Below are 24673 nucleotides of genomic sequence, written 5' to 3' on the forward strand. Positions count from 1 at the left end.
ACCTGGAGGGCAGTTACTGCAACAGTTCCATTGGCTGCTGCCAACAGCAAAAGTGGATGGAGGAATACACCAGAACAACTACCAAGCAATGAAAAAAACAAGCTGATTTGAAAAACATGAATTTGCAAAAACATTTGAAATACATGGATATAAACTTGAGGATAAATACAGATTAAAAATCTAAAGATGCTGCTTTCCTACTGTCAGGGATGAGAAGTTCTGGCAGCCTTCCACATTGGAAGAAATAAATCAACTGTTTTTTGAGATGAGGCTACATATGATAAAGGTGCCTGTAGGAGGAGAATATGAATAGCAGCTCTAGTTCTGCTCTTCTGTTTAACAACACATCCCTAGTATGAGATCAAAGTCCCCTCTGTGGTTAAGCAGATCAAATGGAGCACCATAACCCCACCAATCAAGTCATGCATGTGGCCAGTCCTATAGATCAAAGAGCAGGGATATTGATTTAAAGCCCAGCAATCTTCCCAGCTGCCTTTCAGGGTCCTACACCTCATTTTGGGGCTTTGAACCTCATTTTGGGCTGCTTCCACACCTGCTGGAAGCTGGGGGTGCTTCTTGCCACCTCTTGGTTCCTTCCTTGCGTGAGAAACACAAAGCAGACACTTCCCAGACCTCCCAGACTCTCACATGGTGCTGCTGCAGACCAGTGGACTGGACACAAATGTGGAATCCTTACAGGTCCTGACAGCTCCCTGTGTTGTGAGGCACAGGCAGCCCGCAAAGCACGAGCTGGGAAAACCTGGAGAAGGAATCTGCAGCGAGGCCCATGCTGCTCCTGGAGCCCTCCCCACACCACAGCGTGCTGCAGCACCTCCCATGGGCTGGGGAGAGACAAACTGCCCTTCCACAAAGCAAACTTGGACAGCCGGTGTATCCCTGTTCACATTCTGCTCTTTCAGAGCAGGAAAGAGCACCACTCTGACAGCTCTAGTGAGCATGGAGGACAGCACTGAGCTTCACTGAGTGCCATGGCTATGGAGGACCCCACACCAACTCCTGCCACCTGAAGGATGTGACACATGGCCCTCCTGTCAGAAGGTCCACCAAGCTAATCACATCATCAAGACTGTACTATTGGCTCAGATGAACAAATCAAGACACAATGAGGAAGACTGTTAAAAGAATCCATTTTTGAAGCTTATGTTCACATGAAAATGTTAACAAAAGGCTCCAATTAATTTGATATAGAATATGCAAACCTCTTTCAGGTTTAGTACTCTGGAACATATCTAAAGGAAATCCCCTTGGTCAACTGCTTTCCATGAGCCAAACAACCCTCCTCTCAGCAGGGTAAATATAAATCATTAAAAATTGGCTCCTTTTTAATAGAATTTATACTTGTTCCCATCCAGCCTGGTTGTCTACCACAAATGGGCTCTACAAGCTCAGAAAGCAATTCTCACCCTCTCAGCTCTCTTCCTGATTTTATTTGCTTGGGACAAAGATAATGCTCCACAGGGAGCTATGAGGGAGGGTGAAAGGTTGTCTCCTGTTAAATATAAATTTCTATTTCAGGCTACGCAAAATAAGTAAATAAAAATAAAATGGCCTCTGGGCTTGTATGTTTTGTTCAGTTTGTTTTGTTTGGCAGTGTTCTTTAATCAAGAAAGGCTTATTTCTGAACACTCTGCTGATGGATATTTTGGGTGACACGGGGGCATGGGCAGTTCATCAGAACAGTGCTTTTGCCATACATGACTGCTGCAAAAGGACAGACTTCTGTGTACTAATGGACACTAAAAATAGAAGATCCAGTGGGTAAGTCAAATCCTCACAGGGCTGCTATTGAGACTTTTCATAGTTTTCTTATGGTTCAATTAAAGTTCAAGGCAGCCTAATGATAAAGAACAAACAAACAAAAAAACAAAACAAGACCAAAAAAAGGGAAAATTAGGCAGCTTGAATGCTGTGGATGCTGGGCTATCTATTCACTAGACATGGTTTTGCTTGTAGACATTTATTTTCCCTCTCTTTAAACAGGCAGACTCTCTCTGACTCTACTTCATGCCACAGAAACAGCATCAACATACAAAACAAGCTACAACAAATAGATTTATTTCTTAAAAGCAACAAGGAGCATAGCTTTACCTTAGACTCCAGCAGAACAGAGAACAGCAACATGCCTTTTCTTTGCATTTTGTAGAGAGTAAAACATCTTTTACCAAGATGTCAGCTGTTCATGGTACCTTCAGTACCTTAAGGTATAGGCAGCCCTTGAGTGGGATGTCCATAACAGGGAGAAAACACAGTGAAAACCCTCAGCAGGAGCTCTCCAAAGCCCTGACAGGGAGCAGGCTGAGCTGAGAGGCCAGGGCTGACATAGCAGGATGGCAGTTCTGCTGCTCCCTCAAAGGTCACTCCAGCAGGGCTGCCAGGTCAGCTCTGCCCAGCTGCTGCCAGTGCCACGGCTCTTCTGTGGCAGGAACAGAGGACAGAGCCCTGTCTGGGGCACTACACTAATTTAAACCAAAGTTAAAACTCTAACATATTAAGCACTCTGTGCTCCTGGTTTTAGAAGTCAGCCCAATTCTTCTCCCAAACCCAGCACACCAAATCAGGAGATCAGGAATCTCTGTGTCCCAGGGATGACTTGGGGACACAAACCCCTTCCAGGGTACTGAGATGCACAGAGGATGCTGAACCAGCTGTGATGGGGAGCCACAGCCTTCTCTTTTGGCTGTGTTTAGAAGGCTGCTGCCCTCCTCACAAGTACACCCACAGGCATAGGAGCTGCCCAATAAGGGCAGGCTGGGAGCCCAGCCACCCCAGCACTGAGAATTACACTGAAGCAGGTGTAATTCCAACCTGAAATTCATCATTCCTGCACTCCCTCCTGACAGGTGAGCCCCCTTCCCAGACTCAGACAGGGGCTGGTAAATGAGGTTACATGCCAAAGACTGGCTACAGCACAATGCAGTATCTGGGATCAGATCCTGTACCAGGCCAAGATGTAATTTCAACGCTCTCCTTGGTTCCTTATTGATCCTGCTGCATTTGTCATTGGACTGCAGATGTCTCCACTGGCACATTACCTACAATACTTCTATTTCCCATGACAGCTTTCCATTCCATTAACTTTTATAACAGACATGTTTACCAGCCCCAGAGACAGATATACAGACAGTGGCAAGAGTCTTTTAAAATAGGTGTCTGAGCTTTCAGGCCCTGACATAAACATTTCCACAAAATAGTTTTAAAAAATAGGGTTTTTTAAAAGCTGCAACTATAAAGGCAAGAGCAAACATCAGATCTGTGAGACATCTGTGATGTCTGTTCTTTAGATGCCCTTCTAATGGTTGTCCTTCAGCCTCTAGCACTTGTTTCTTTTTCAACCTACCACAACCTCAGACTCAGCTCATGGAGAAGCTGAGTTTGCTATGAACACCACTTCTTAGGTGAAACTGTTCAGCTGTTTTGTTTCATCCAGCAACGCCTTTTATCTTCTCTCCCCTGTCCCTCTGTGCAATGATTACTCTGAGGACTGGTTTTGACAGGATGGGCAGGGCTCACAGCCTCTCCCTGCCTCACAGGTGTGTGACTGGCACTGATGCAAGGATCCTGCTGGATCCTGTTGGCAGTGAACTGGGAGTTGGTGCAGCCTGCCCTGAGAACAGCCTGCTGGTCACCTCCTGTGACAGTGTCAGAGATTTCTCAGGCCAGAGTTCCTCCAGTCAGATCAGAGTGTTTCTCCTCAGCTCTTCTCCTTTCCTGCCTGCAGTCACCTGTATTTCATGACTGCCACTCAGCAAGATCACTTATCTAGTGCTCCTTCCCACCTTGAGAGCCCATTTCACAGCAACAGGGACAGTGCCTCCTAATATGAAATGCCTATCACGTCTCCACAATTTCATCAGGACAGTCTTCCCAGACTGGAGCAGCATCCTGCCTTCCTCTTTCTGGCAACAGCTCTACCCAATGCCACCAGGGTGGCAGCAAGACCTTGAGTGTCCTGTGGCCACAGAAGATGCCACCTGGGCTCTGTAAAGCGTAACTTGTTTCAGGCATAAACAAAGTTTACCATGCTTCAACTGCATGGTCATTCTCATTTCTGGGCTGAATATTTTGAAGTGATGCATTATGCACCAGACTGAAAGAATCCTTCTTGAGGGAATAAAACTGTTCTTTTAGAAAGCAGAGGGAAGGATTCCTGTTCTAGGAAGAGGTAAGGTGAACACTTTCAAATCCAATTCTCCAAATAAAGGATTGCAGCTCAGCAGAAGACACCAATAACCAACTGCCTGATAAGAAGCGTGCAGAATCCCTGCTCTTATTTGTTTTCATGCATCTCCTAAGCATTCTAGAGCCTTCTGCTCCAGGAGAAAACCAAGGAAAAGGGATGACAGGAAGGAGGAGCAGAAAGAAGGAGAATGCAAATTGTGTCAAAACTTCACACACATTCATAGGGTCACCAATCAAACACCTACTAAGAAAAAGCAGCGAGCTCAGTTAAAGTAAAGGGTAATTAATGTTCCTGGAGCACTGAGGCAGAAGAAGGATTAAAGAAAGCTGCAATGAGATGGAAAGGATAAAATAATATGTTTCATTAATTTTGCTACATTTTAAGGAAAGAACACAGGCAGAGCACAACAAAAGGATTAGCTATATGTATACTTGCAGAATTGTGAAAACAAAGCAATTTCAGCCAAGATGTGCCTGTCAAAATCCTCAGTGGGATTCAGAGCAGTTTCCAAGGTAACCAGCACTAATTGTTGGCACAGTGCAATCGAGTCAACAACAAAAGCACAAAGCAACCTGCACCTCCTTGTGAGGCAAAACACCCCACATATTCCTGCAGAAAGAGAAGATACAAAATGGCTATTTACTGTCTGTGATGATTTGAAAAGCCAAACAGGACCTATGGATTTTTCCCCCCCGGGTCCTGCAGTTCTGAGTGCAGCCGGGCTGTAAAGCAAATAGCAATTCGATTTGTTTAGAGGCATTAGCCAGTCCCCTAAGGATAGGTCCTGAATCCATGCACAGCTCTCCTGGAAGCTGGTGGATGACTTGTTTCACTCAAGACTACTGAAATGTTGGAGGAAAAAAAAAAAGATGCAGGCATTACCCAGTGCATTTGGGAAAAGCAAAGATACACCTTGGACTTGATCTCTGGGATGACGACAGCTCTAAATACTGCCTTTCTGCATGCAGATTAAAAAACAAATGCACAGCAGCTATCAAAGTATTATGAATAAGTTATATAAACCCCAAAAAGTGCCAACAGATTAGTGCTTGAGATTGAAGAAAAAAAGCCATAACGTAGCTTTGCAGAATTCAAATACTGGCTTTCAAACGGCTTTTGTGAGTGTAAATATTTTGCTGTAAGTAGGTCCTTGATCTGGATGTTGGCAATATTAACAATAATTGGCAGGAGTTATGAAGGCAAATAATATGAGCATCAGCTTTTAAATTAAATGCAGCCACAACAGAACAGACAAGTATCATTTCCCTAATAAACTCGTTGACTTTAAGCTACTGCAGCATCCGTGAGGATAGCGACAGATTAATTTAATCACCAGGATTCACCAGCTAACCAGCAGAACAGGCCAGAAAAGGTCTGTGTTTTGGGAAAGAAAGAGCTTTGAAGGTTTAAAGCACTGGATTTCCAAGGTACAAACATTCAGATTAATGTTGGTGAAAGATGTATTGCAGTCACTGTGTGAGAAGGGGAGGAACAGGTGAGCTACAGCTGAGTACCTGGCTCAGCAGCTTCATACCCTGGTGAGCCCCACTGCAAATGCACTATACCTCTGTGTTTTGGGGTATTCAACAGTCCCTCCTCTGCTGTCCTTAAACTCTAGATTGTAAATCTGAACTACCACCACCCAGCTCCTTAACACTTTTGAACGTGATGATCTGGGAGGTCTTTTCCACCCTCAGTGATTCTCTGATTCTTGTGCTATCTGCTTTATATCAGAGTAAATGTGGGGCACAGCTGGAGTCCTGGCTGCAGCTGAGCAGTGCTGGCCTGTGGCTCTGCCACAAACACAGGGTGGCTTTCCTGGGCACCCTCAGCTGCTCTGCAGCACTCAAGGAAGCAGCAGGGAAGCTCAGGCTGCCTGTCCCTGGATTGCTTCCACATGTTCTGTGTGTGTTTCAGCTCCCCTGCTCTGACTGACTTTCCCTGATCGCTTTCTGCAGTGGGAGAGTTGGACACATCATCCAAATCTCCAAAAACAGTGCAAAACCTAAAGGGACTCATGCCAGGAACCAAGAGCCATTCTGAAAGCTCCAGTGAGCCCCTCCTTTGGTTCCCTTTGGCTCCCTAGCACATTTATTAGGCAGAGGCCTCTGCTACACTCAAGCAGCTGTAGAACAAAACACCAAGGCATCAGTCCCCTTCTCAGCCCCCTCTGGAATATGTAAGTCTGTTAAAAAGGACTCTTACCAATGTCAGTATAATAATGCAACACTTTAAAAATGAGTCCTCATTACTGCAATGCTTGTTTCCTGTGCATCCCCTGAGTCCATCTTCTTAATTCTACTGCCTGGAACAAAATATTTACTGTCAGCATTTCCCAGCCAAATCAGAGGTGGGAAAAGCTATCAGTTCTGTTTTGTCTGATGCCCGGGCAACACAATTTAGAGCAATATTGAAGCTGACAACACCAAACCCAGAGCCAGGGCAAGGCAGTGATGTCCCACTGCCTTTCCTGAGATTTGGCATCAGCTCAGAACAACACCTGCACATACAAAGCAGCTATATCTATCTTTGCCCAAAAGTATTAATTCCCTAGGACTCACACAGAAGAAACCACTTTGGCTTCAAAACAAAGAACCAGCTATTTAATCCTTTCAGTGTGAGTAAATGCACATAATGGGTAAGTCACTTTTAAATCAATATTAGTTTTGGGCTTCAGTACAAGTTAACATTTTAAACAAACTGACTTTTAAGAACCTCTACAAAAGTCAATGAAGCATCAACCACCTACAGAAGGAGGTGATGCATCCCTTAAAGTTCATTTTTAGCTCCTTTGGGATGATTTTAAACACTCTACAGTGCTTTCTGTGATGTTTTTAAAAAGGATTCACAATGTGCTATAGAAACTTTGCTGGATTTAAGCTTAAAATTAACAGTAACCCATGCACATATTGTGTGGGATTTAGTCATGCCTGGTCAGGATGACTGAAGATTTACCTGTCAATGCCAAGAGAATGCTGGTTTAACCCATCAGGGATATTTAACACACAAAATGCAGCAATGCCATGCCCTGCTCACCTCAGTGCCCACGCTGCTGGTGCAGCCCAGCTCTGCAGTGCAGCAGCAGCTGCATGGCTAATCTCTCCCCAGCCCTGCTTCCCAGTCCAGCCTGCACCTGTACCAAGGCAGGGGTGTTTCTCCTGCCAACAGAGGAGTGGTGCTGCATCCTTCCAAAGGAGCATGTGCAAGTGTCCCCACAGACAGGCAGTGGCCTGTGTCATGTACAGATTAACCTTCAGAGCAGTTCTCAGCCAAGGTCAGCAGTTCTCCCATCTCTGACCCTCTTTTCTGGCCCTGCCTCAGCTGAAGGGAGCCTTGCCTCTGACCAGGACTCATCCCTGAACCCTGCTCCCATCCACTGCCTGCCCACTCCTGGGGACTGCCAGCCCACAGCTCTGTGTGCAATGTGATTAGGAAAGAGAAACGTGCACCTTCTCTTGAAGAAGGAAAAGGTGAGAGATGCACATCCAAGCCCTCAGTGCAGCTTCAGTGCCCTGGCACAGGCTGCCCAGAGAAGCTGTGGCTGCCTCATCCCTGCAAGTGTCCAAGGTCAGGTGGGACAGGGCTTGCAGCAGCCTGGGATTGGAATGAGATGAGCTTTAAGTTCCCTTCCCACCCAAACCGTTCTATGGTTCAGTGACCTTCTGAACTATCCCTTGCACTTTTGTCAAAGCTGTCTTCTCTGGCACCTAAATAGCTGCAAGCTTCTGCAGCCACAATGCTGGAGAAGTCCAGCTGCTGGGGGAGAGCTGAGACCAGGGCTGGGGGCACTGCAGCCTCCAGGAGAGCTGCATCCAGAGGCTGAGCTCCTTAGTGTACAGAAAATGAGGAGCAGTTGTGGAAATTTCAGGTGGCAGAGGAGCTACACTGGATGGCTGGGATAAAGCTGGGAGCACACACAGAGAACAAGACTAAAAAAAGAGACAACATAAGTGAGAAAGGAGAAAGAGAAGGAAGAGCTGACAGAGCAATTGTTGAGAAGGATGACATATTCTCAAACAGAAAGAAAGGATGACAGTGAAGGAAAAAGAAAGCAACTCATACACAGGAACAGCTATGGATTAGTTTCAGCTCACCAACAACCTCTGCAGGCTGTGTTACCCCAGATGCAGCACACAGTCCAAATTTGGGGTAAAAAGGAACAGTCACCACTGAATCCTATTCTCTCTCCCCATATGTGGTGCAAGGCTGTGGATGAAAGCAGTTTCAGTACAGCAGCAAGACTGCCACATCTTCACAGCACTGGCGGTTGATACATTCATAAAGAGGAGCAGAATTATCTGTCTGGACAGATGCATGGGCAGAGAACCAGACTGTAAATCAGTGTTATCCTAACTGCCAGAGGTTATAGGGGTTGCTGGAAGCTCTACCAAACTGATCATGTGTCATTATCAATTAGTCTCACTGAAGGAAATAGAAACAAAAAGCAAAGTACCTGGGGTTTATTCTCCCCTCCCAAAATGCATAGTGTTTCCCAGAGAATCTGATTTCCATGGACTATTCAATCTACTTAGTCCTGAGTGAAATGACTCTGAAAAGCAGCTAAGAGGTTTTCCTGCCCTGGAACTAATGATATCTTTCAGTTATTCTCCATAAAATAAAACTGCATGCAACTAAAACTAAAGTTTTGGACAGTTACTTTCCACACACAGAAGGGCTCACTCCCATGATCTAATGTACACAGCTGGGGTGCCTTGAGCTTCCTGCACTTTTTGGAATGCCCCAATATAACAAAACCCCATAAAACAACCAAAACTGCATTTCTAAATCATCACTTCAGAAGAGGTTTTCCAAGCACCACTTACTGTGCTCTGTAGTCAGTCTGTGAAACAGCAGAGAAAATGTAAATATTTTGCTCAGAATCTCGCAAAGAACAAATAACAGCGGAAACACCATCACACAGACATATCACTTGGAGTGTCTTTGAATTTCCAGATCAGCCATTGGTAGGGACAGGCACTGATCATCAGTGCTCAGCTGCCAGCCAATGCCAGCTGTTCTGTGCTGATTTCCATCTCTTCAGCTGGCAAAGGCAAGCAAATCTGTATTACCATTATAAGGACTGAATTTCAAGTGAGCATTAATCTACCAGTAGCAACTCCACAGAACAAAAAACCCTAACCAAAACATTAGTACACACTGAGTTTTGCTGTCCTTGCCCAGGATATGAATACAGCAAGAGAAGAGATGGTTTCTGCTCTATATTGTAACCTTACAGATTAAAACAGCATGAAAGACAAAGACAGGAGGTTGTCTCCTTGCTTCCTTCTATTTCCTTTGAGTTTCTCACTCAAATTAAAACCCAGATTGCCTTTGCTTTCCAATTTTAATAGAGAGTAGCTAATCATGGTTAGTCAAATCAAGGAATCTGGAAATGTATCTCTCTCATACTTTGTACAGAAAATATACCCCAAAGTAATATTTTCTTTTTGTTTCTATGAAAGTAGTGCCTCAGTGAGCGCTACAGAGTGAGGTCCCAATCACAAAGTGCTTGCAGTCTCTTCCTTATCTCCCTTAACCTTGAGAAGCAAATGCTAGAGGAAAAGAGGAGAAAAACTAAATCCTCCTTTCCTTTGTCAGCCAGCCTGACTGTGGCTCACAGACGTCACAGGGAGCCTGTGCACTCCTGAATGCTAAATAATCTCCTAGGCTACATACTTTCTCTCAGTGGAGCTTAGAAAGAGATCTCACTTTGAGCAGGGCCACGTTGACATGGCAACGGGGGAGAAAAGGAATCAGCAAGCCTGGAGGAGACTTTGTGTGACTCTCATTTTTGTGAGGGATGTGATGGTACCTACCTCCTCTCCACCAAGGGTTCAACCCATGCCCAGTGCGTGAGGAAGGGCTGATGTCCACCCTGTGTGCTGGCAGGACCTGGGGATGCCTTGTCCTGGGCTGGGAAGTGCATCAACCCAACACCTGAGCTTCCACAGTGGAAAAACGGGAGGGAAGGATTTGTGAAATGTGGGGCTGAGTGGGTTAAAGACTGCCCTCATCACCCAGGGAGCTGGAAATGGGGCCAGCAGTGCTCACCAGCACATCCCCTGCTGTCACCTAAGAACCTGCTGCTTCCCTTCCAAGATGACTTTGGAGGAGAAGGTGCCATTTCAGCTCTGCCTGAAACAAGAGTAGCTGTGTGCCTGCAAAACAAGGCTCTGTTGTTTAGTAATGAACCTCCTTCCAAATCCTTCTGCCCTCAGACCAAAACTGGAATGAAAGATTATATGCTGGCACAGTCCCCAGCAATACCAGCTGCTCAGTGCCAAATATTGCCCAGTGTTTCTGAATGTCCTTTATGATGCCATCATGGTGATGGAGACCCTGACAGACTTTAAACACAACAGTAACGAGCCTTTGAAGCAGCCCATCTCTGCCTCTCTCAAGGGGCAGAGCTGTGCCCAGCCCAGAGGGCAGAACCTGTGGGGAGGTGGCACACAGCCCTGCACAGTGCTGGGCCACCTGTCCATGGCTCTGTCCTGGCTCACCTGGGGTAGCTCTCTCCACCCTGGTGCCTTTTCTCCTGCCTTTTACAAGTCCTGTCTACTTTATGTAATTCATAAATGCACAAGCTGTTGCCTACCACACACTTTATAAACTGAAGAGGACTCCAGCAGAACAAGCCATAAATTAGAATGTTTTCTGGGCACAGCTGCCCCTCCAGTCACTCAGCTAATGCCACTGCTGGATGGCTGAGATCTGACCAAGAGAGACAGGGAAATCTGCATTCACAGCCCTCATTAGAACAGGTACTGAAACATGGATGGTGGGGAGGGAGGGCAGAGGCAAGCAAAAAGCAGAGACAAGGCAAAAATGAAAGTCCCAGAATGCCTTCAGTATTTGACATTTTCAGCAGCAATAACTCTCCTGGTCACAGCAGTCCCCCAAGAAGGGCTGCAGATGTTCCCAAAAGGCAACTTTGACAAACAGAGCTCATGGCACACAGTCTAAACTAAGGTGTGGCTGAAACATGTTATGAAAGATGCTTCTTCCATACCCCAGCCTTGTTGTTCCTTGTTACATCTCTGAGGTTATAGATTATGTTTTCTGGGAGCACTGACAGCATCAAGTGCGTGCTGGTTGCCAAGCCAACATGCTCACAGGCACTCTGCTCTCACTTCTTAAAGAAGCACAGCTGCTTTTGCACTGCTTGTATTGTCACAAGGAAACAGCCAAGAGAATTGAAACACCAACAGGGAGCCCAGAGGAAATGGCTGTGGATGCCTTCTCTGGGCCAAAAGCAGCACTGATGTGGTACAATGCAGCAGTTGGCTCTCACAGTGTTACTGCACCTGGTTTGGGATACAGTTTCCAAAAGCAGATCTGAATCACACACTCCCAGAGCAGCTAAGGGTTAAAAAAGCCCATGTTCTAAAAAAGGCTGATGTTCTCTATGTGGCTGACTCCCAGCCATGGGAACCAACAGCACCTGCACACCAGGTTATCTCACCCTGCTCCCTTTCAGACAGTCCATTTTTGCATTCTGCCCACAACTGTGCCAGACCCTCCAACTCCTACCAAGACATGCCAATCACTGACTGATTTCTGAAGCCCTAAGAGGAGGTGGGAGGGCAGAGCCAACCCCTTAGAGAGATCATGACTGGACAAGAAAAGATGTCTTACTGGATTGATTGATAGGGCTAGCCACAGAAAAACCCAGAGAGACTGGTCTATATAGTAGTTATTGAATATTTTACATTTTATATTTTAGGGAGAAGATAGCTGTGGGTAGGAAATGTGAAAAGATAGAATTTCTGTGCCTTTACTCCTTTATAACAAGGTTAACAGAGCATAGTAAAACCCTCAGCATTTTCTACAGAGGGGTTCTGTTGCCCCCACCCACACAAACTTCAGCAACACAATTTGAGTATGTCTAATATTCCAGTAACACGTCCCAGAAAATGACACTTGTACTCCACTTAACACAGAGTAGAAAACTTTAAGATGCCTGATATGTTTGCATGTATCTAAATTGGCAGAGAGGATGGTGTACAATAATTACTGTCACATTTCCTGGGCAAGGGGAGGGAGATCAAAATGCCTAATTAACAGCTTCTTTCCCATGGGAGCCATCAGTGACATGGTAAGATACCTTCTTCCAGCTCTGCAAAATAAATAACAGAAATGGGACAAACCCAGCAGTCACATTCAGCTCTGAATGTCATTGATTTTACATCCTTCTGTGCATTTGGTCTGCACTGCTCAAGATGTGCTGCTTGCTGAAAATGCACATCTGACAACAAGGCTGGGAGGCTCCTTTGGGAAACAGGCATTCAGGGAGCTTATCAGGGGGCTTACAGCTCCACAAGGACTTGGGCAGCAGCAGGACAGCCAGTGCAAACAGCCAAATGAAAAGCAAAGCTCTGACAAAAGCAGTCCTGTTGGAAAGAACAAAAATGCCTCCATACAAAGAAGGCCTGTTTGTGTGTCTACTGCCAGTGCCATCAGAGTATTACCACTTGTATGGCAAGAGAGACAGGAAGGAAAAGGAGATTAAATGAGATGTCACCAGAGGAGGGAACAAACCACTGGCACACCATGAGAGCAGGGTATAACTCTCAGTGCATTTCAGCCTGCAAAGGCTGCTGCATTTGGTGACCCCAAACATGGAGCTGCCATTCTGCTCCAGGCTAGTCCAGAGGGGCTGAGGGCCCTCAGCCTGCACAACAAAGCACCACAGTGATTTTTTAACCACCATGGTGATTTTCTAACAGTGCTGTGATGATGAGGGCTCTGAACAAGATCCTCTTCACCTGGAGACTGGCTACTGCAAGGCAAGGTTATGGAAGACAGTGGGATACAGACTGTTTCCTTGACACACAGCAAGAGGCTGAAACAAGCACAATTCCTGCCTTCAACACATTTCTGGGGGGTTTTTTTGCATAGCTAACCTAAAGGGACCCTGATCAAGCACTATTGCTGTGACAGGACAGTCTTTCAGACTCACACTCCCTGCACCTTATAGAAATATGCTTGTTTAAAAGAGGAGATGGTCAGAGGAATAAGTCTGTTCCACATACCCATTTAGTCCAGCTTTACAAGGCCTGAAACAAAGAGATGAATTAGGATAAATTACATTCCAAGTTGTAATGTGGTTTGTCTCTTTCCAGTTTGCTCTTCAGTTGTTTTCTGCTGTCTGAATCTCCTCCTTTCTGGGGTCGTATCTGCCATCACACAAAAACCGGTTTGTCTCTGGATCAGCAGATAAAACTGGACCTTTTTCTATTGTCCTTAGCTTATCTTACAATTTTCCTTTTTCCCCTGCCTCGCTCCTCATAGCCTCCTGCTCCTGAGTCTGTTTCCCCACATTGCTCAGCCCCTCACATCAACACTGCCACTTCTTCATTCCTCCTCACAGGTCTCTCATGGATCTGCCTTGAGCTGCCTCTCACCCACCTTCCTCATGACCCCAAAAGTGCCCAGCCTGCAGTGGGATTGCTGTGCCCTGCCAGGGAAATTGTTACAGCTCTCCACAGTCCCTTTGCATCCCACATGGCTTGGGTTCACTGAAGGGCTACATTTTGTCCCTCTGGTATGACATGTTACTGTCCTTAACACTGTCTGCCACCAGGACACAGACACTGTCCTGAGGCTCTGGTAATAGGATTTCAGGAAATGCTTTCCCTTCATCTGTCAAAAAAATAATTCATCAAATAACAGTGTGGATAATCCAAACCCCCTCCAATTACAAATCTGAATTTGGCATATAATGAAAAAAGCACTTAATCAGTTGAGTCACTGTATATAAAGACATATTGTAGAAGATGCTTCACAATGCTCACCACTATTATCCCTAATTATATAAATTTGACTGCATTACTGAAAAAATAGAAGCATTTTAAATGCAAAAAGCAAAACCTTTGTAGCTTGACGTTCTTGCAATTCAAATAAAATGGATTGTGTTGAATTGCTGGTTCCCAGAGAATGCTGCAGCATATCTGTAGTTCTCCTCACAGCTTTCTCCCAGTTAGCTGACCACAACTTCCCAGTGAGCAAAGAAAAGGCTGCCACTCCCATGTTTCACTGCAAGTCAGACACATCCTGTGCTCTACCACTAGGTCCAGTCCAAAGCTTTCCCTGTCAGCCCACTTCAGAGTGAGCTTCTGAGGATTACACTATCCTGTCCCTTTGCATCACACATTTCACACAACATGGAAATGTTTGGCTTGACAAAACCTACAGGTCTCATTCTCCACTCTTAATAATTCCATGGTCTTCACCAAAGATGCTCTGTGTGAGCAAGTGAGAAGGGACATGGACAGGCATGAAGCAGGGAGAACACATCAAAACTCAGTGGTCTCAGGCTGTGGGATGCTGCACCACAGACTGCACCAAAGGCAAGGTGGGTTCAGGAGCACCTCCAGAACAGTGTGGGATTTGTGTCTGGCAGAAGCACAGGGCTCAGCTGGTCTGCCAGAGGTAGAGAGATAGTTATCTTAGATACTTATCTGTAATTAAGTACCTATTATTAGTAAATATTTAGAATAGAGACTCAACGAAGGTAAGGCCTTGTCAAGCCTCTAAAGGGGAAAATGATTCGTCGTGTCTTAGCTTTATTTTTCAGGTTCTGTACTGCTTTAGTGTGTAACTCTGAGCTTCATTTAGGGGATGGTGAGCTCTATTCACAGAGTTGGGGGACAAAACAATTCCTTCTCTCACTGGGGACCAAGGACAAATGATCCAAATTTCAGGCCCAAGAGCATAAACAATGGTGGGTTGAAGAGAGAAAAACAAGAAGGATGGGACTTCATAAGTTAAAGTTATAACTGGACAATTAACTCCAATATGCAAATGGAGCAGAACTTACAAAAGGGAGAGACCCCGTGACCAGTTGTCCATTTTTTGACCATTTTGGTCCATCTTGGGTGTAGCCCTGGCTGGGCTCTTGTGCTGCCCAAGGTGGATCCATTGAGGCCTTTTAATAAATCCCTACTTCACTCTTTAACTCTGTCTAGCCTCTGCTCTAGGACAGCCTTGACAAGGCATCAGCCCAAGTACATACACAAATTTACATCCACAAAATGCATACAAAAAGAAATAGGTGCTTTACCACCCACACTTACATCACACCTCTAATAGCTTCCTGTGGGCTATGCCAAAAACCCAGGGCTTTTCTCCTGCACGTATCTGCCTTTGACTTGGGTGCCTGCTGGATCAGAGGCCCTGGGGCTGCCCTGCCCTCAGCTCTGTGTGCTCTGCCACGTTCCTATCAATCCCGCTGAAAGGAGGGCATTGATGTGGCTCCATCATGCAGCCATTACCAGCACAATGCTGAGACAGATCAATCAAAGGCAATACAGCAGCCAGATCCAGAGGATTCCAAACACTGAGGTCAGACTCAGTAACTCTTAGACACTGAGAGAGACATATATACACAAAGGCAAATTTAAATGTGCAAATCTAAAAATGTCACTTGTAGTGTTGGATTGGATGTGTTTCAGGAAGAGCTGTCACTTCCTCCCCCACTGCCATCCCTTGCCTCTGCATCACTGAGTGCATAAGGTGTCTTTGTCCTGGTGGCCTTATCCTAACTTTTCCCTAAACACACAGCCCTCTGATTTTACAGCACAAGCCCTGTGAATGGGTGTTCTGCTGCTTTTCTGTGCCTTGAAGGATCAATTGCCCTGCTACAGAACATCTCTCCCTTGGAGAGAGCCATTTTACGGCTAAATCCCAGCTCCTGGGTCAGCCAGATGCAGCAGCCCTTCCTTAGGAGAAACACCTCAAAATTCAAAATGCACCAGGGACTGGGTGATGGACAATCCCTGTTTGAACTAGTGCTCTGCTGTGCATTAGGGTGTGGCAGTTGCTGGGGATTTACAGAATCCAACATGTAGACTGAGAAGCCAAAGATTTTCCTAGGTTACAGTGCTGGGCTTGTACCAGAAAAAAATAAAATCCCTGTACATCTACTGAAATCCACAGCTTGGTTAATTATCTCCATCGACTGTGGCTTCCTGTGCTCTTTCTCCCCAGATGTTTGGAGTCAGTAAGCTACTACAAATGACTAAATGATTCACATTATTGATAATTATGTGTATCAGAGTGGCATTTAAAAACCCTACCTGATGCAATACCCCACTGAAGCTACAATTTGCAAAGAGACAAACACAGCAAAGATGACTGAATATTGTTGTGAATAGCAATCCTAATTTCAAGATCAAATTCTGAATTGAACATCAAAAATCTACAAGTCCTGTCCCACATTACATTTAGCACAACCAGCTATTAAACACCAGTTTGAAGGAGCAAAACACACTCTGGTCCCTTTCTACCACTACAGTAAGTTGCTAACTGGTTTCTCCTTCAAAAAGAGAAAAAATATTGAAAGAAATGTATCTTAAATATTCTACAAAGATTTACATTGCCCTGATTAAATGTGGGCTTAGCCAGTGCCTGAGTGTGCAGTGCACAAGTTTCCAGAGAGCCCGGCAAGCAGCTCTAGGGACTTTTCCCATGCTCAAGGACACAGATGTCAAGAGATAAGCTATATTAAGACTCCCAAACAAAAGCTGTACATATTGACAGTAAGTCTCCACACCAGAGATCTCAGAGTCTGAGCAGACAGTGAGAAAACTGCAGGGAAGGAGGAAATGAGGCCACAAAGTGGTGACTGAAGCAAACTTCACCTGGATGAAGAGTAATCTTGTTCCCTTAGCAAATGTGTGTCCCCTGCACTAGTGTACGCCCTAGAACATGCTTCCTCATTTTGTCTTGTTCTGCTTTTAACCACTTGCCTCAAAAAGCAACATGAAAAGGCATTACTGTAATGCCTGCTGATGCCAGCAGTGGTTTTCTTCCTCCTGTCACCCATTAGCTGCAAATTCAAATGTTTGGATCTCTCTGTGACCAGCACTCAAAACCTGAGCTTCAGAGAGCCTGAGAAAAGCATTTTCCTCCTCCCTTTCTAAGGATAGGAAATTCTTCTTCATCCTGTAATCCCCCCTTTTGCAAATGTATGGGGGGACTTGTCCAACATGGGGTGGTGACAAATCTGTGGCAAAGATGAGACACACACTCAGTTTCTATTTGCTGGCTAAACACAGAATAAAGCTGGGTTAGAGCAAAGAGACAAGACCTCATTATCATCTCCCCAATCATCAACACTGTGTTCACCTGAATGCTCACACATCATTTCTTTTACCTTGGCCAACATTTGAAAGCAAATCTGCAAGAAGAGACTTAAAATATAAACACATTTAGTTTTAGCAGATATCTCCATTTCCAGCACAATTGCTTATGAAATTACTGTATGGTCCAGGAGCCTTAAAATTCTCCAGCCTCTGAGAAATTACGGATAGCATCTCCAAATGCTGTCAACAGCCAAAAAAACATTGCTAGAAAGATCTCTTTAGCATGCATGAATGGATGCATCAAGGGCAGTTGTGTCTATACAAGAGAAATTCTTCTTGCACTGTGCTTTTGGGGTTTTGGAGTGGGAACTCTGCACAAAGATAATTAGCATTTACTTCTAAAACAGGAAACTTGCTTTGCATATTTCATTTTGACACAGTCACACTCTTCTTTTTTTTTCCCCTGCAAACAACAAGCTGAATTCTAAAAACCTTACATAGTTTACAAATAGACTAAGTCCCAGTGAAATATGGCTGGGCAAGGATGAATAAATGCTGATAGTGAATTGTGGTGTTCCCAGCCAGAATGAACAATGCATTATTTTGCAAACAGTACATGGTTTCAAGAAGGTCTTGCTACTTGTGAGCAATAACAGGAGAATCCATCCTTCCTGCACACACAATGCACGAGCCATCCATGCACAACATTTGGGCAGTTTCCTACTCCCTGGTAGCCCAGAGGACCTGAGCAGCTGCTCTGTAGAAGTCTGTTGCCACATCCCTTGATGGGTGACCCTGTCTCATTTACAAAGAAAGCCTTTCCTGAAACCCTCTCAGAGCCCTGCCCAGAATCCTGAGTACGTATCTGGGCCAAGATGCAGTCCTTGCAGTGAAGAGCAAGTGCCCTCCCAAAGCACATACAGCTCCTCCATGGCATGCTTGACTCCACCTGACATCTCCTCTTGGCGAAAGCCCCAAGGTGTGCAGAGCCCTGTGCTCTGCAGCAGGGCATGGAGGTGCATTACCTGCAGTCTCCCTGCTCCCTGATGACAGCTCTCCATTGATGCCATTCTCTTTGGTCTGAGCATACGTCCCTGGCTGCTCGTGGCTGCCCAGCCTCAGCTCCTCCTCCTCTCGGTACGGAAATCCATTGGCACTTCTGACCAGTCCAGCGCTCGCGCCTCCCTGATCCTTCATCTCAGGTGAATGTGGGTGTGAAGAGGCCTCTGTTAGCTGACCTGAAGTCCAGTGTGGCGCCTTGGCTTCGTCTTTCCTATCCTCAGCCATGGCTCCTCGCCTTCAGCGCGTGGCCTGTAACGACATGAGCGGGAGAGATCAGCTCCAGGTGGGTCACTGTGTCCCTCACTGTGTACCTCACTGCCAACACAAGCAATCACCAGCAGCGCTGCTGGTAAATCCAAGTCCAGCAGAGGAAAGAATTATCTCTGTGTGTTTGTCCTAGCCGTGAGTGAACTGATTTTAAGCCAAAAGAAACCACCAGCAGTAAAAATTATGGGTCAAGTCCTCCCTGACTCTCACATGCCTTGCAATTATTAGCACCATTTTCTTGATGGCTGCCCATTCATTAATCTGATTTTAACGCATTAATTACAGTTAAAATATCGACCCAATTAACAAGAAGTGAATCTGTCATCTCAGCGCCACGACCCATTTCCAGGGCAATGAAGGAAGAATGCCACAACTGCTACAAGTGAAGCTGCTGCTGAAGTGAAGGTGCTTGTCAGGCACAGCAGCACAAGGTGACATGGCCTCTCCAGCACATTCAATCTGCTGCTTGTTATGACAGAAGCCAAGTCTGGGAATGTGCACTGGGTTACTGAAGATCCATGCTGTTTGACCCCAGTTAAATCCCCTCCTACTTGCTGTCATTCACACACACTTGTCCAACCCTTTTGTCCAAAACACTCCATGGGGAACAGTTTGTTTCCCACACAAGTATTTACACTCTCTTTTGACTATCGGTATTTGCACAGAAATAAAACTAATCATTATTTGCTATTTCACACATATATTTCACACACATTATATTTCAATCCTGTTAGTTAAATCTCATTAGTCCAAGCCAAGGAGAAGCTACTGCATAAGCCACAGCACTTGGCTATTCCTCACAGATAAATGCAGCAGGAGCTCCTCAATATGTAAACCTAGGAAGGCAATAATTCATAATCATGTTTTGATGATACAGTAGCCTCTGGAGAGGAGAAGGCGACCTGCCCTGAGTTTGCTACTTCAAAGTGGAAACCAGCAGGCCTTTTCCAAAAGCACTTGCCACCTCCTTTTTTCCCTGGGAGAAAATAACATAAAAGCAGCGAGCTGAATGCAGTCAACCAGCCACATTTCACAGAGGCTGAGCAGTCTAGAAAAGGCAGCACAAACTAGAGAGTGCGTCTATTCTGCAGATATTTAACAAAAACAAACCAGAAAAAGAAACTAGTTTCCATCAAGTCAGGTCAGTTTCAAGAAAACCTCTAAACATGAGAAAAGGCTATTTGCCAGACAATCATTCATAATTGATAATTTGACCTCTTTCTGATCAGACATCATCATTTATTAATAACAGCTTTCAGAGCTGCTGCAGATTTTTTCTAAACCACGATGAACTACAAAATTAGATTTCATTCACAGTATGTGACTCAAACTGGCATTCCATATCAAAAAGGACTAATAACTCTTGTGTCTCATGGTGAAATCATGTTGTTTTACAAAGTGCTCTGCCCGCTCTCACCCTGAGCCAGCATCATTCCCTGGAGGTAACTGTGACAGTGTTCACAGGGGTTCCAGGATGAGGGAAGAGACGAGGATCTGACTCCATGTTTCAGAAGGCTGATTTATTATTTTATGATATATACTATACTAAAACTATACTAAAAGAATAGAAGAAAGGAGTTCATCAGAAGGCTAGCTAAGAATATAAAAAGAAAGAATGATAACAAAACCTTGTGTCTCGGACAGAGTCCAAGCCAGCTGTGATTGGCCATTAATTAGAAACAACTCTATGAGACCAATCACAGATGCACCTGTTGCATTCCACAGCAGCAGATAATCATTGTTTACATTTTGTTCCTGAGCCCTCTCAGCTTCTCAGGAGAAAAAATCCTATGGAGAGGATTTTTCAGAAAATATCATGCCTACAGGTAACTAACTGCATACAGACTGAAGGAGCTGGTGAAACTTGCAGTGAGCAAGTTTTGCAGCCCAGGTTTTCCTTGGAGCTGTACTGAAAATGATGGGATGAGCAGTATCACAAAGAGAGGAGCCAAGCCTCAGTCAACCACAGGTAAGAGAAAAGTAAACATTCACCACATCCCTTTGCTTTCCCCACCTCTGTTACCCTAATGGGAAACTCAACAGGGAGACTTTCTGCCCATACAGATAGAGTTTTAAAGCAGCCATATCACATCATACCAGCCCAAGATGTGAAAAAACCCCCTCTTACAAACAGAAAAAATATATACCTCTGCCTCTAGATCTGTTTACTGCATGATTCTAGAGAACATTTTCTGATCAGAGCCTTTCCAAAACATAAGGCCATGGGACAAATATCTCCCAATGAGCAGCAATGAGCAGCACACACTCAAAGCCACCAACATTTGGGATATGAGGGCAGAACAAATTCTGTTCTGCAGGACAAAAAAGGAGGCGATTCTCATTTATGTCCCTTGGGGAAGCTCAGGAAAAAAACTACAAAAAACCCAGAAAAAACAACCAAAGAAAAAGCCCAAGCCCTAACTCAAGATTTCCTCACCAACCCAGTGTGCTCTGAAGCTGAGAGCAAGACCCAGGAGCAGGATGAACCTGCCCACCAGCTTCACCAGTTCAGCCCCTGGTCAGCCATGAGAGGAGCCCAGAGGCACAGCAGGACAGGGAGGGTTATGAAAGAGCCAAGTGTAAGGAATGTGGCTCTGAAAATCACTGGGACAAATGTAATGGTTCTATTCCAGCACCACAGTTTGGTAGCTATTATCCATGAAGTATCCTTCCTGGTTCCAGGCAGACACTCCCTGCCTCACTTGAAGCTCTTGAGGAAGGATATTCACATCCCCACAATGGGCTGTGTCACACAAGTCCCCAGTGAAAATAACAAAAGTGCTTTTATCTTTAAAAATAAATACAGTGGGCAGACTTCAATGCGAGCTGCGTGTATCTGGAGGCAGAATTTGGCTCAGTATTTATAAAAGATGGTTACAGAGTAAAGCATGGATGAATTCATTCTTGCCTCTCTGTTATTCATCAAGTGCTCTCAGGGTTTATAATGGTAGGAGAGAAACAGGGAGTGAGTCACACAATGCATCTTTGTACTCAGCAATTTAGCAATGACTATCTGCTGTGTGCTCTGATTCATCCACAGCTTGGGTTAAAATCCAGAATACACAGGTGTGCTTTGCACCATCAAGTGAGCTGTTTTTCTTTCATTTCATTAGCATACAATGGAATTAAATTAATCAGGTAATGTAAATATTGACAGAAATACTGAAGTGGCCAGACAATACAGCAGAATTTAAATAGTGATAGCTATGTAACAAGAAAAAAACCTGGAATAATTTGCACAACCTAGGGAAACACTGTACTTCAGGGAAGTAAACAGTCCTTTTTACCATGAGTTTCTTATTCTTTGCATAAACTGTAATGAAGGCTTTCAAAAAGACATAGATAAGAAGGCACAGCCAGTCCTCTAAAATGTCATGCTGCTTTAGTTCAAATTGATTTGGATCTTTGAGCCTGTCTTTGCTAACCAGTACAACAGAACTGCTTTATCAGGGAAGACACAGCAGCAATCTTCCAGCAAGTTCTCACTCTTTGTGGAGGTTAGTGGTAGGGAGGGGGTGACCAAGGAGGTGCTTGACCACAGCAGAAAGGGCAGTGGAGCTCACAGCCAAATCAGCAGCACAGCCCCTTACTCCAGAGCCATTACACACAGCACAGGTAACACTGCTCCCCCAGGCTGTTCCTCACCCTGAAGCCTGACCAAGGCCACCCATGCAAATCCCAGTGTAGGACTGGGGTGGGAAATGTCCCCTCCTTCCAGAGGGATCAAGTAGGTGCTGTTGAGCCCCACAGATCACAGTGGTGATGCTAACCCACACCCATGGGCCATGCACAGCCCTCCCAAAAAGGCTTTCCTCATCCAGAGTGACATGGAGGGCACTACTGAGCCATTGCTTGTCCAAAGAGATCATGCTCCACTGGCAGCAGCAGGGAAGAGATCCTTGGCAGACCTTAAGTTTATGTAGTTGTAACTCAGGCAGTGCACTGAGGGAACAGCAGCATGGACCTGAACTGGACATCTTATCTTCTGAACTCATAACCTGGAGGAGAAACTATGATTAAAACGAACCCTCCCAGCTTTTTCAGCCATGGGGGAACAGTACTGAGACAGAAAATACTTGAACACAGAGGGACAAATCTCGTGGGGGATATGTTGTCTGACTCTGCAGTTACCTCCTCCTTTTGCAGGCACTCTACACATATTTATGAATCCATATGCTCTTTCATGTGACACCAGCTCCTGCTGCCATGGCTGGGTTGAACCAAGCCTGAATGCTTTGAACTCTATGCAGAGCAAATCAGCCACAGTAATACAGCATGAGGCCATGATATGCAAAACCCAAGATAATGCTGATTTAAATTTCCTGTCGTGCTAGCTGTCCAGAATCATCTTAGTGTTATATTAACACTGCCTTTGCATAGAAACTGATTAATTTTCTGTAAACTTCTTACTTGTTAAGACAACTGAATTAGGCCAATACTGAAGACTTTTTCAAGTAGACTGCCTTCCTGCTTCGAGCCATGTTTTTATCTGCTCTTGTATCTATGAGTGAAATAAGGATATTTAATTTCAGGGAAATGAGGATATTTAATTTCAGGGAAGCCAATTCAACAACTAAAACAAACAGCTACCTGGGTACATAGAAGAACAGCTACAATTCTAGTTCAGGCAAAAATTAGCACTGGAGGTTGCTGAAAGGAAAGACAATACACTCTTTAAAAAACAGAAAACCAAACCCTGATAGGAGTATGGCCAGATGCTGAGCACAGTGGGAAGAAGAGGGGATGTGCTCTGTGTATGGCTCCAGGACCAAACCTGGTTCTCACAGGGCAGTTTAACTCAGATTCACCAAAGCAGAATCATCTGCCCTGAGTTGTAGCTGCTTCCAAGTCCAGAGCCAGAATAGGGAAGGGATTCTCCCTAATCTGGAGTGCACAGATATGACCAAAGACCTCAAGTATCCAGGGCTTCCAAAACTCCTCAACTAGACTGCCTACAAGAGATTTTTTAAAGAAATTTAAGAAATTCAGAGAATTTCTTTCAGAGGAAATAAATCAATGAAGTGACATATTTGTAATTTTTTTTGCAGAAAGAAGAGCAGCAAGAATTAAATAATAAAATAACATATCTTCAAAATGAGTTACATATACACAAATAGGGTGCTATTGAACTTACACTGGTAAATAACACAACAAAAGAAATTTCATGACCACACACCAACTATGCAACAGGGATGATGGATCTAAATATTAAATACTAGGCACAGTGATTTAAAAGATCCCAATGGAATTTTCTAGTAAATTTAACTTACTAACAACTTACATCTAGAAGAGCCAAGGAAAGCAGGGAGGTATCAGGAGGCTGGAATAGAAACAAGAGGCAGAAGGTGGGAAATTTAGATGGACAAGTTCCAGTGACCTCCTGCCACCATTAAAGCTCAGGCTGTAGTATAAAGTACACAAACCTCACCAACACTGTTGTCTTCATGGACTCTTCACATATCCACAAAACAAAAAGGCCAATTTTGGATGCCACTTTACTCCTGCATTTCACCTAACATACATCTTTCAAATTAATATGATTATTTTCAGATGTGAGCCACAAAATGATTAACCAAAGCTACACTTGATGCTAAATGCCAAGGTGCTGTAATTGCACTAATATGGAATATTATTAGAGAGAATTATACATTCTCTCCACTTTACCTCTCGAGCTGAATAAACTATGAATAAATTTCTCTGATATTTTAGAACAAATATGATTTATTTCTTCCTTGTCCACTGCTTGAATTATTAGCTTTCAGCTAGATCCCTCTTTCTCAACAACAGGAGCAAGACTATGCCCTTAAACACCACCTTGCATCCCTTAAAAATGCAGGCAGTGTTCACCTCCTTGCACTTGTACTAGCATTTGGTGGGGTTTAAAGGCTTTTTCATTTCCACACTGCAAACAGTTTGTCAATAGCCACACATTCTCTGTAGACAATCCTTTTCATTGTACCTTGGATTACAAAACAGATGAAAATAATGGATGATGCCTGCACCAGAGGCTGAACAAAGGAAGCTTACTGGGGAAAGATGAAGAAAATGAGAAATT

At 44.6% G+C, this 24673-nt stretch overlaps 1 protein-coding gene across 43 annotated transcripts in view; it reads right to left on the reverse strand.

Moving 5' to 3' along the window:
• The window catches only part of MAP2 (microtubule associated protein 2), a 223801-nt gene that overhangs the window by 51458 nt on the left and 147670 nt on the right, over nucleotides 1–24673 (reverse strand). For 42 of the 43 annotated variants that reach the window (XM_064717816.1, XM_064717825.1, XM_064717834.1 and 39 more), the window contains one exon: nucleotides 18315–18600. In XM_064717816.1, the coding sequence (XP_064573886.1) occupies nucleotides 18315–18576 (262 nt within the window). In that variant the 5' untranslated portion in view covers nucleotides 18577–18600. Of the gene's footprint in view, nucleotides 1–18314; nucleotides 18601–23899; nucleotides 23939–24673 lie in introns of all 43 variants that reach the window. The other variant, XM_064717817.1, reaches the window with a different exon arrangement.

Source organism: Zonotrichia leucophrys, chromosome 7 (genome assembly GCF_028769735.1).
Source record: "Zonotrichia leucophrys gambelii isolate GWCS_2022_RI chromosome 7, RI_Zleu_2.0, whole genome shotgun sequence".
Lineage (NCBI taxonomy): Eukaryota > Metazoa > Chordata > Aves > Passeriformes > Passerellidae > Zonotrichia > Zonotrichia leucophrys.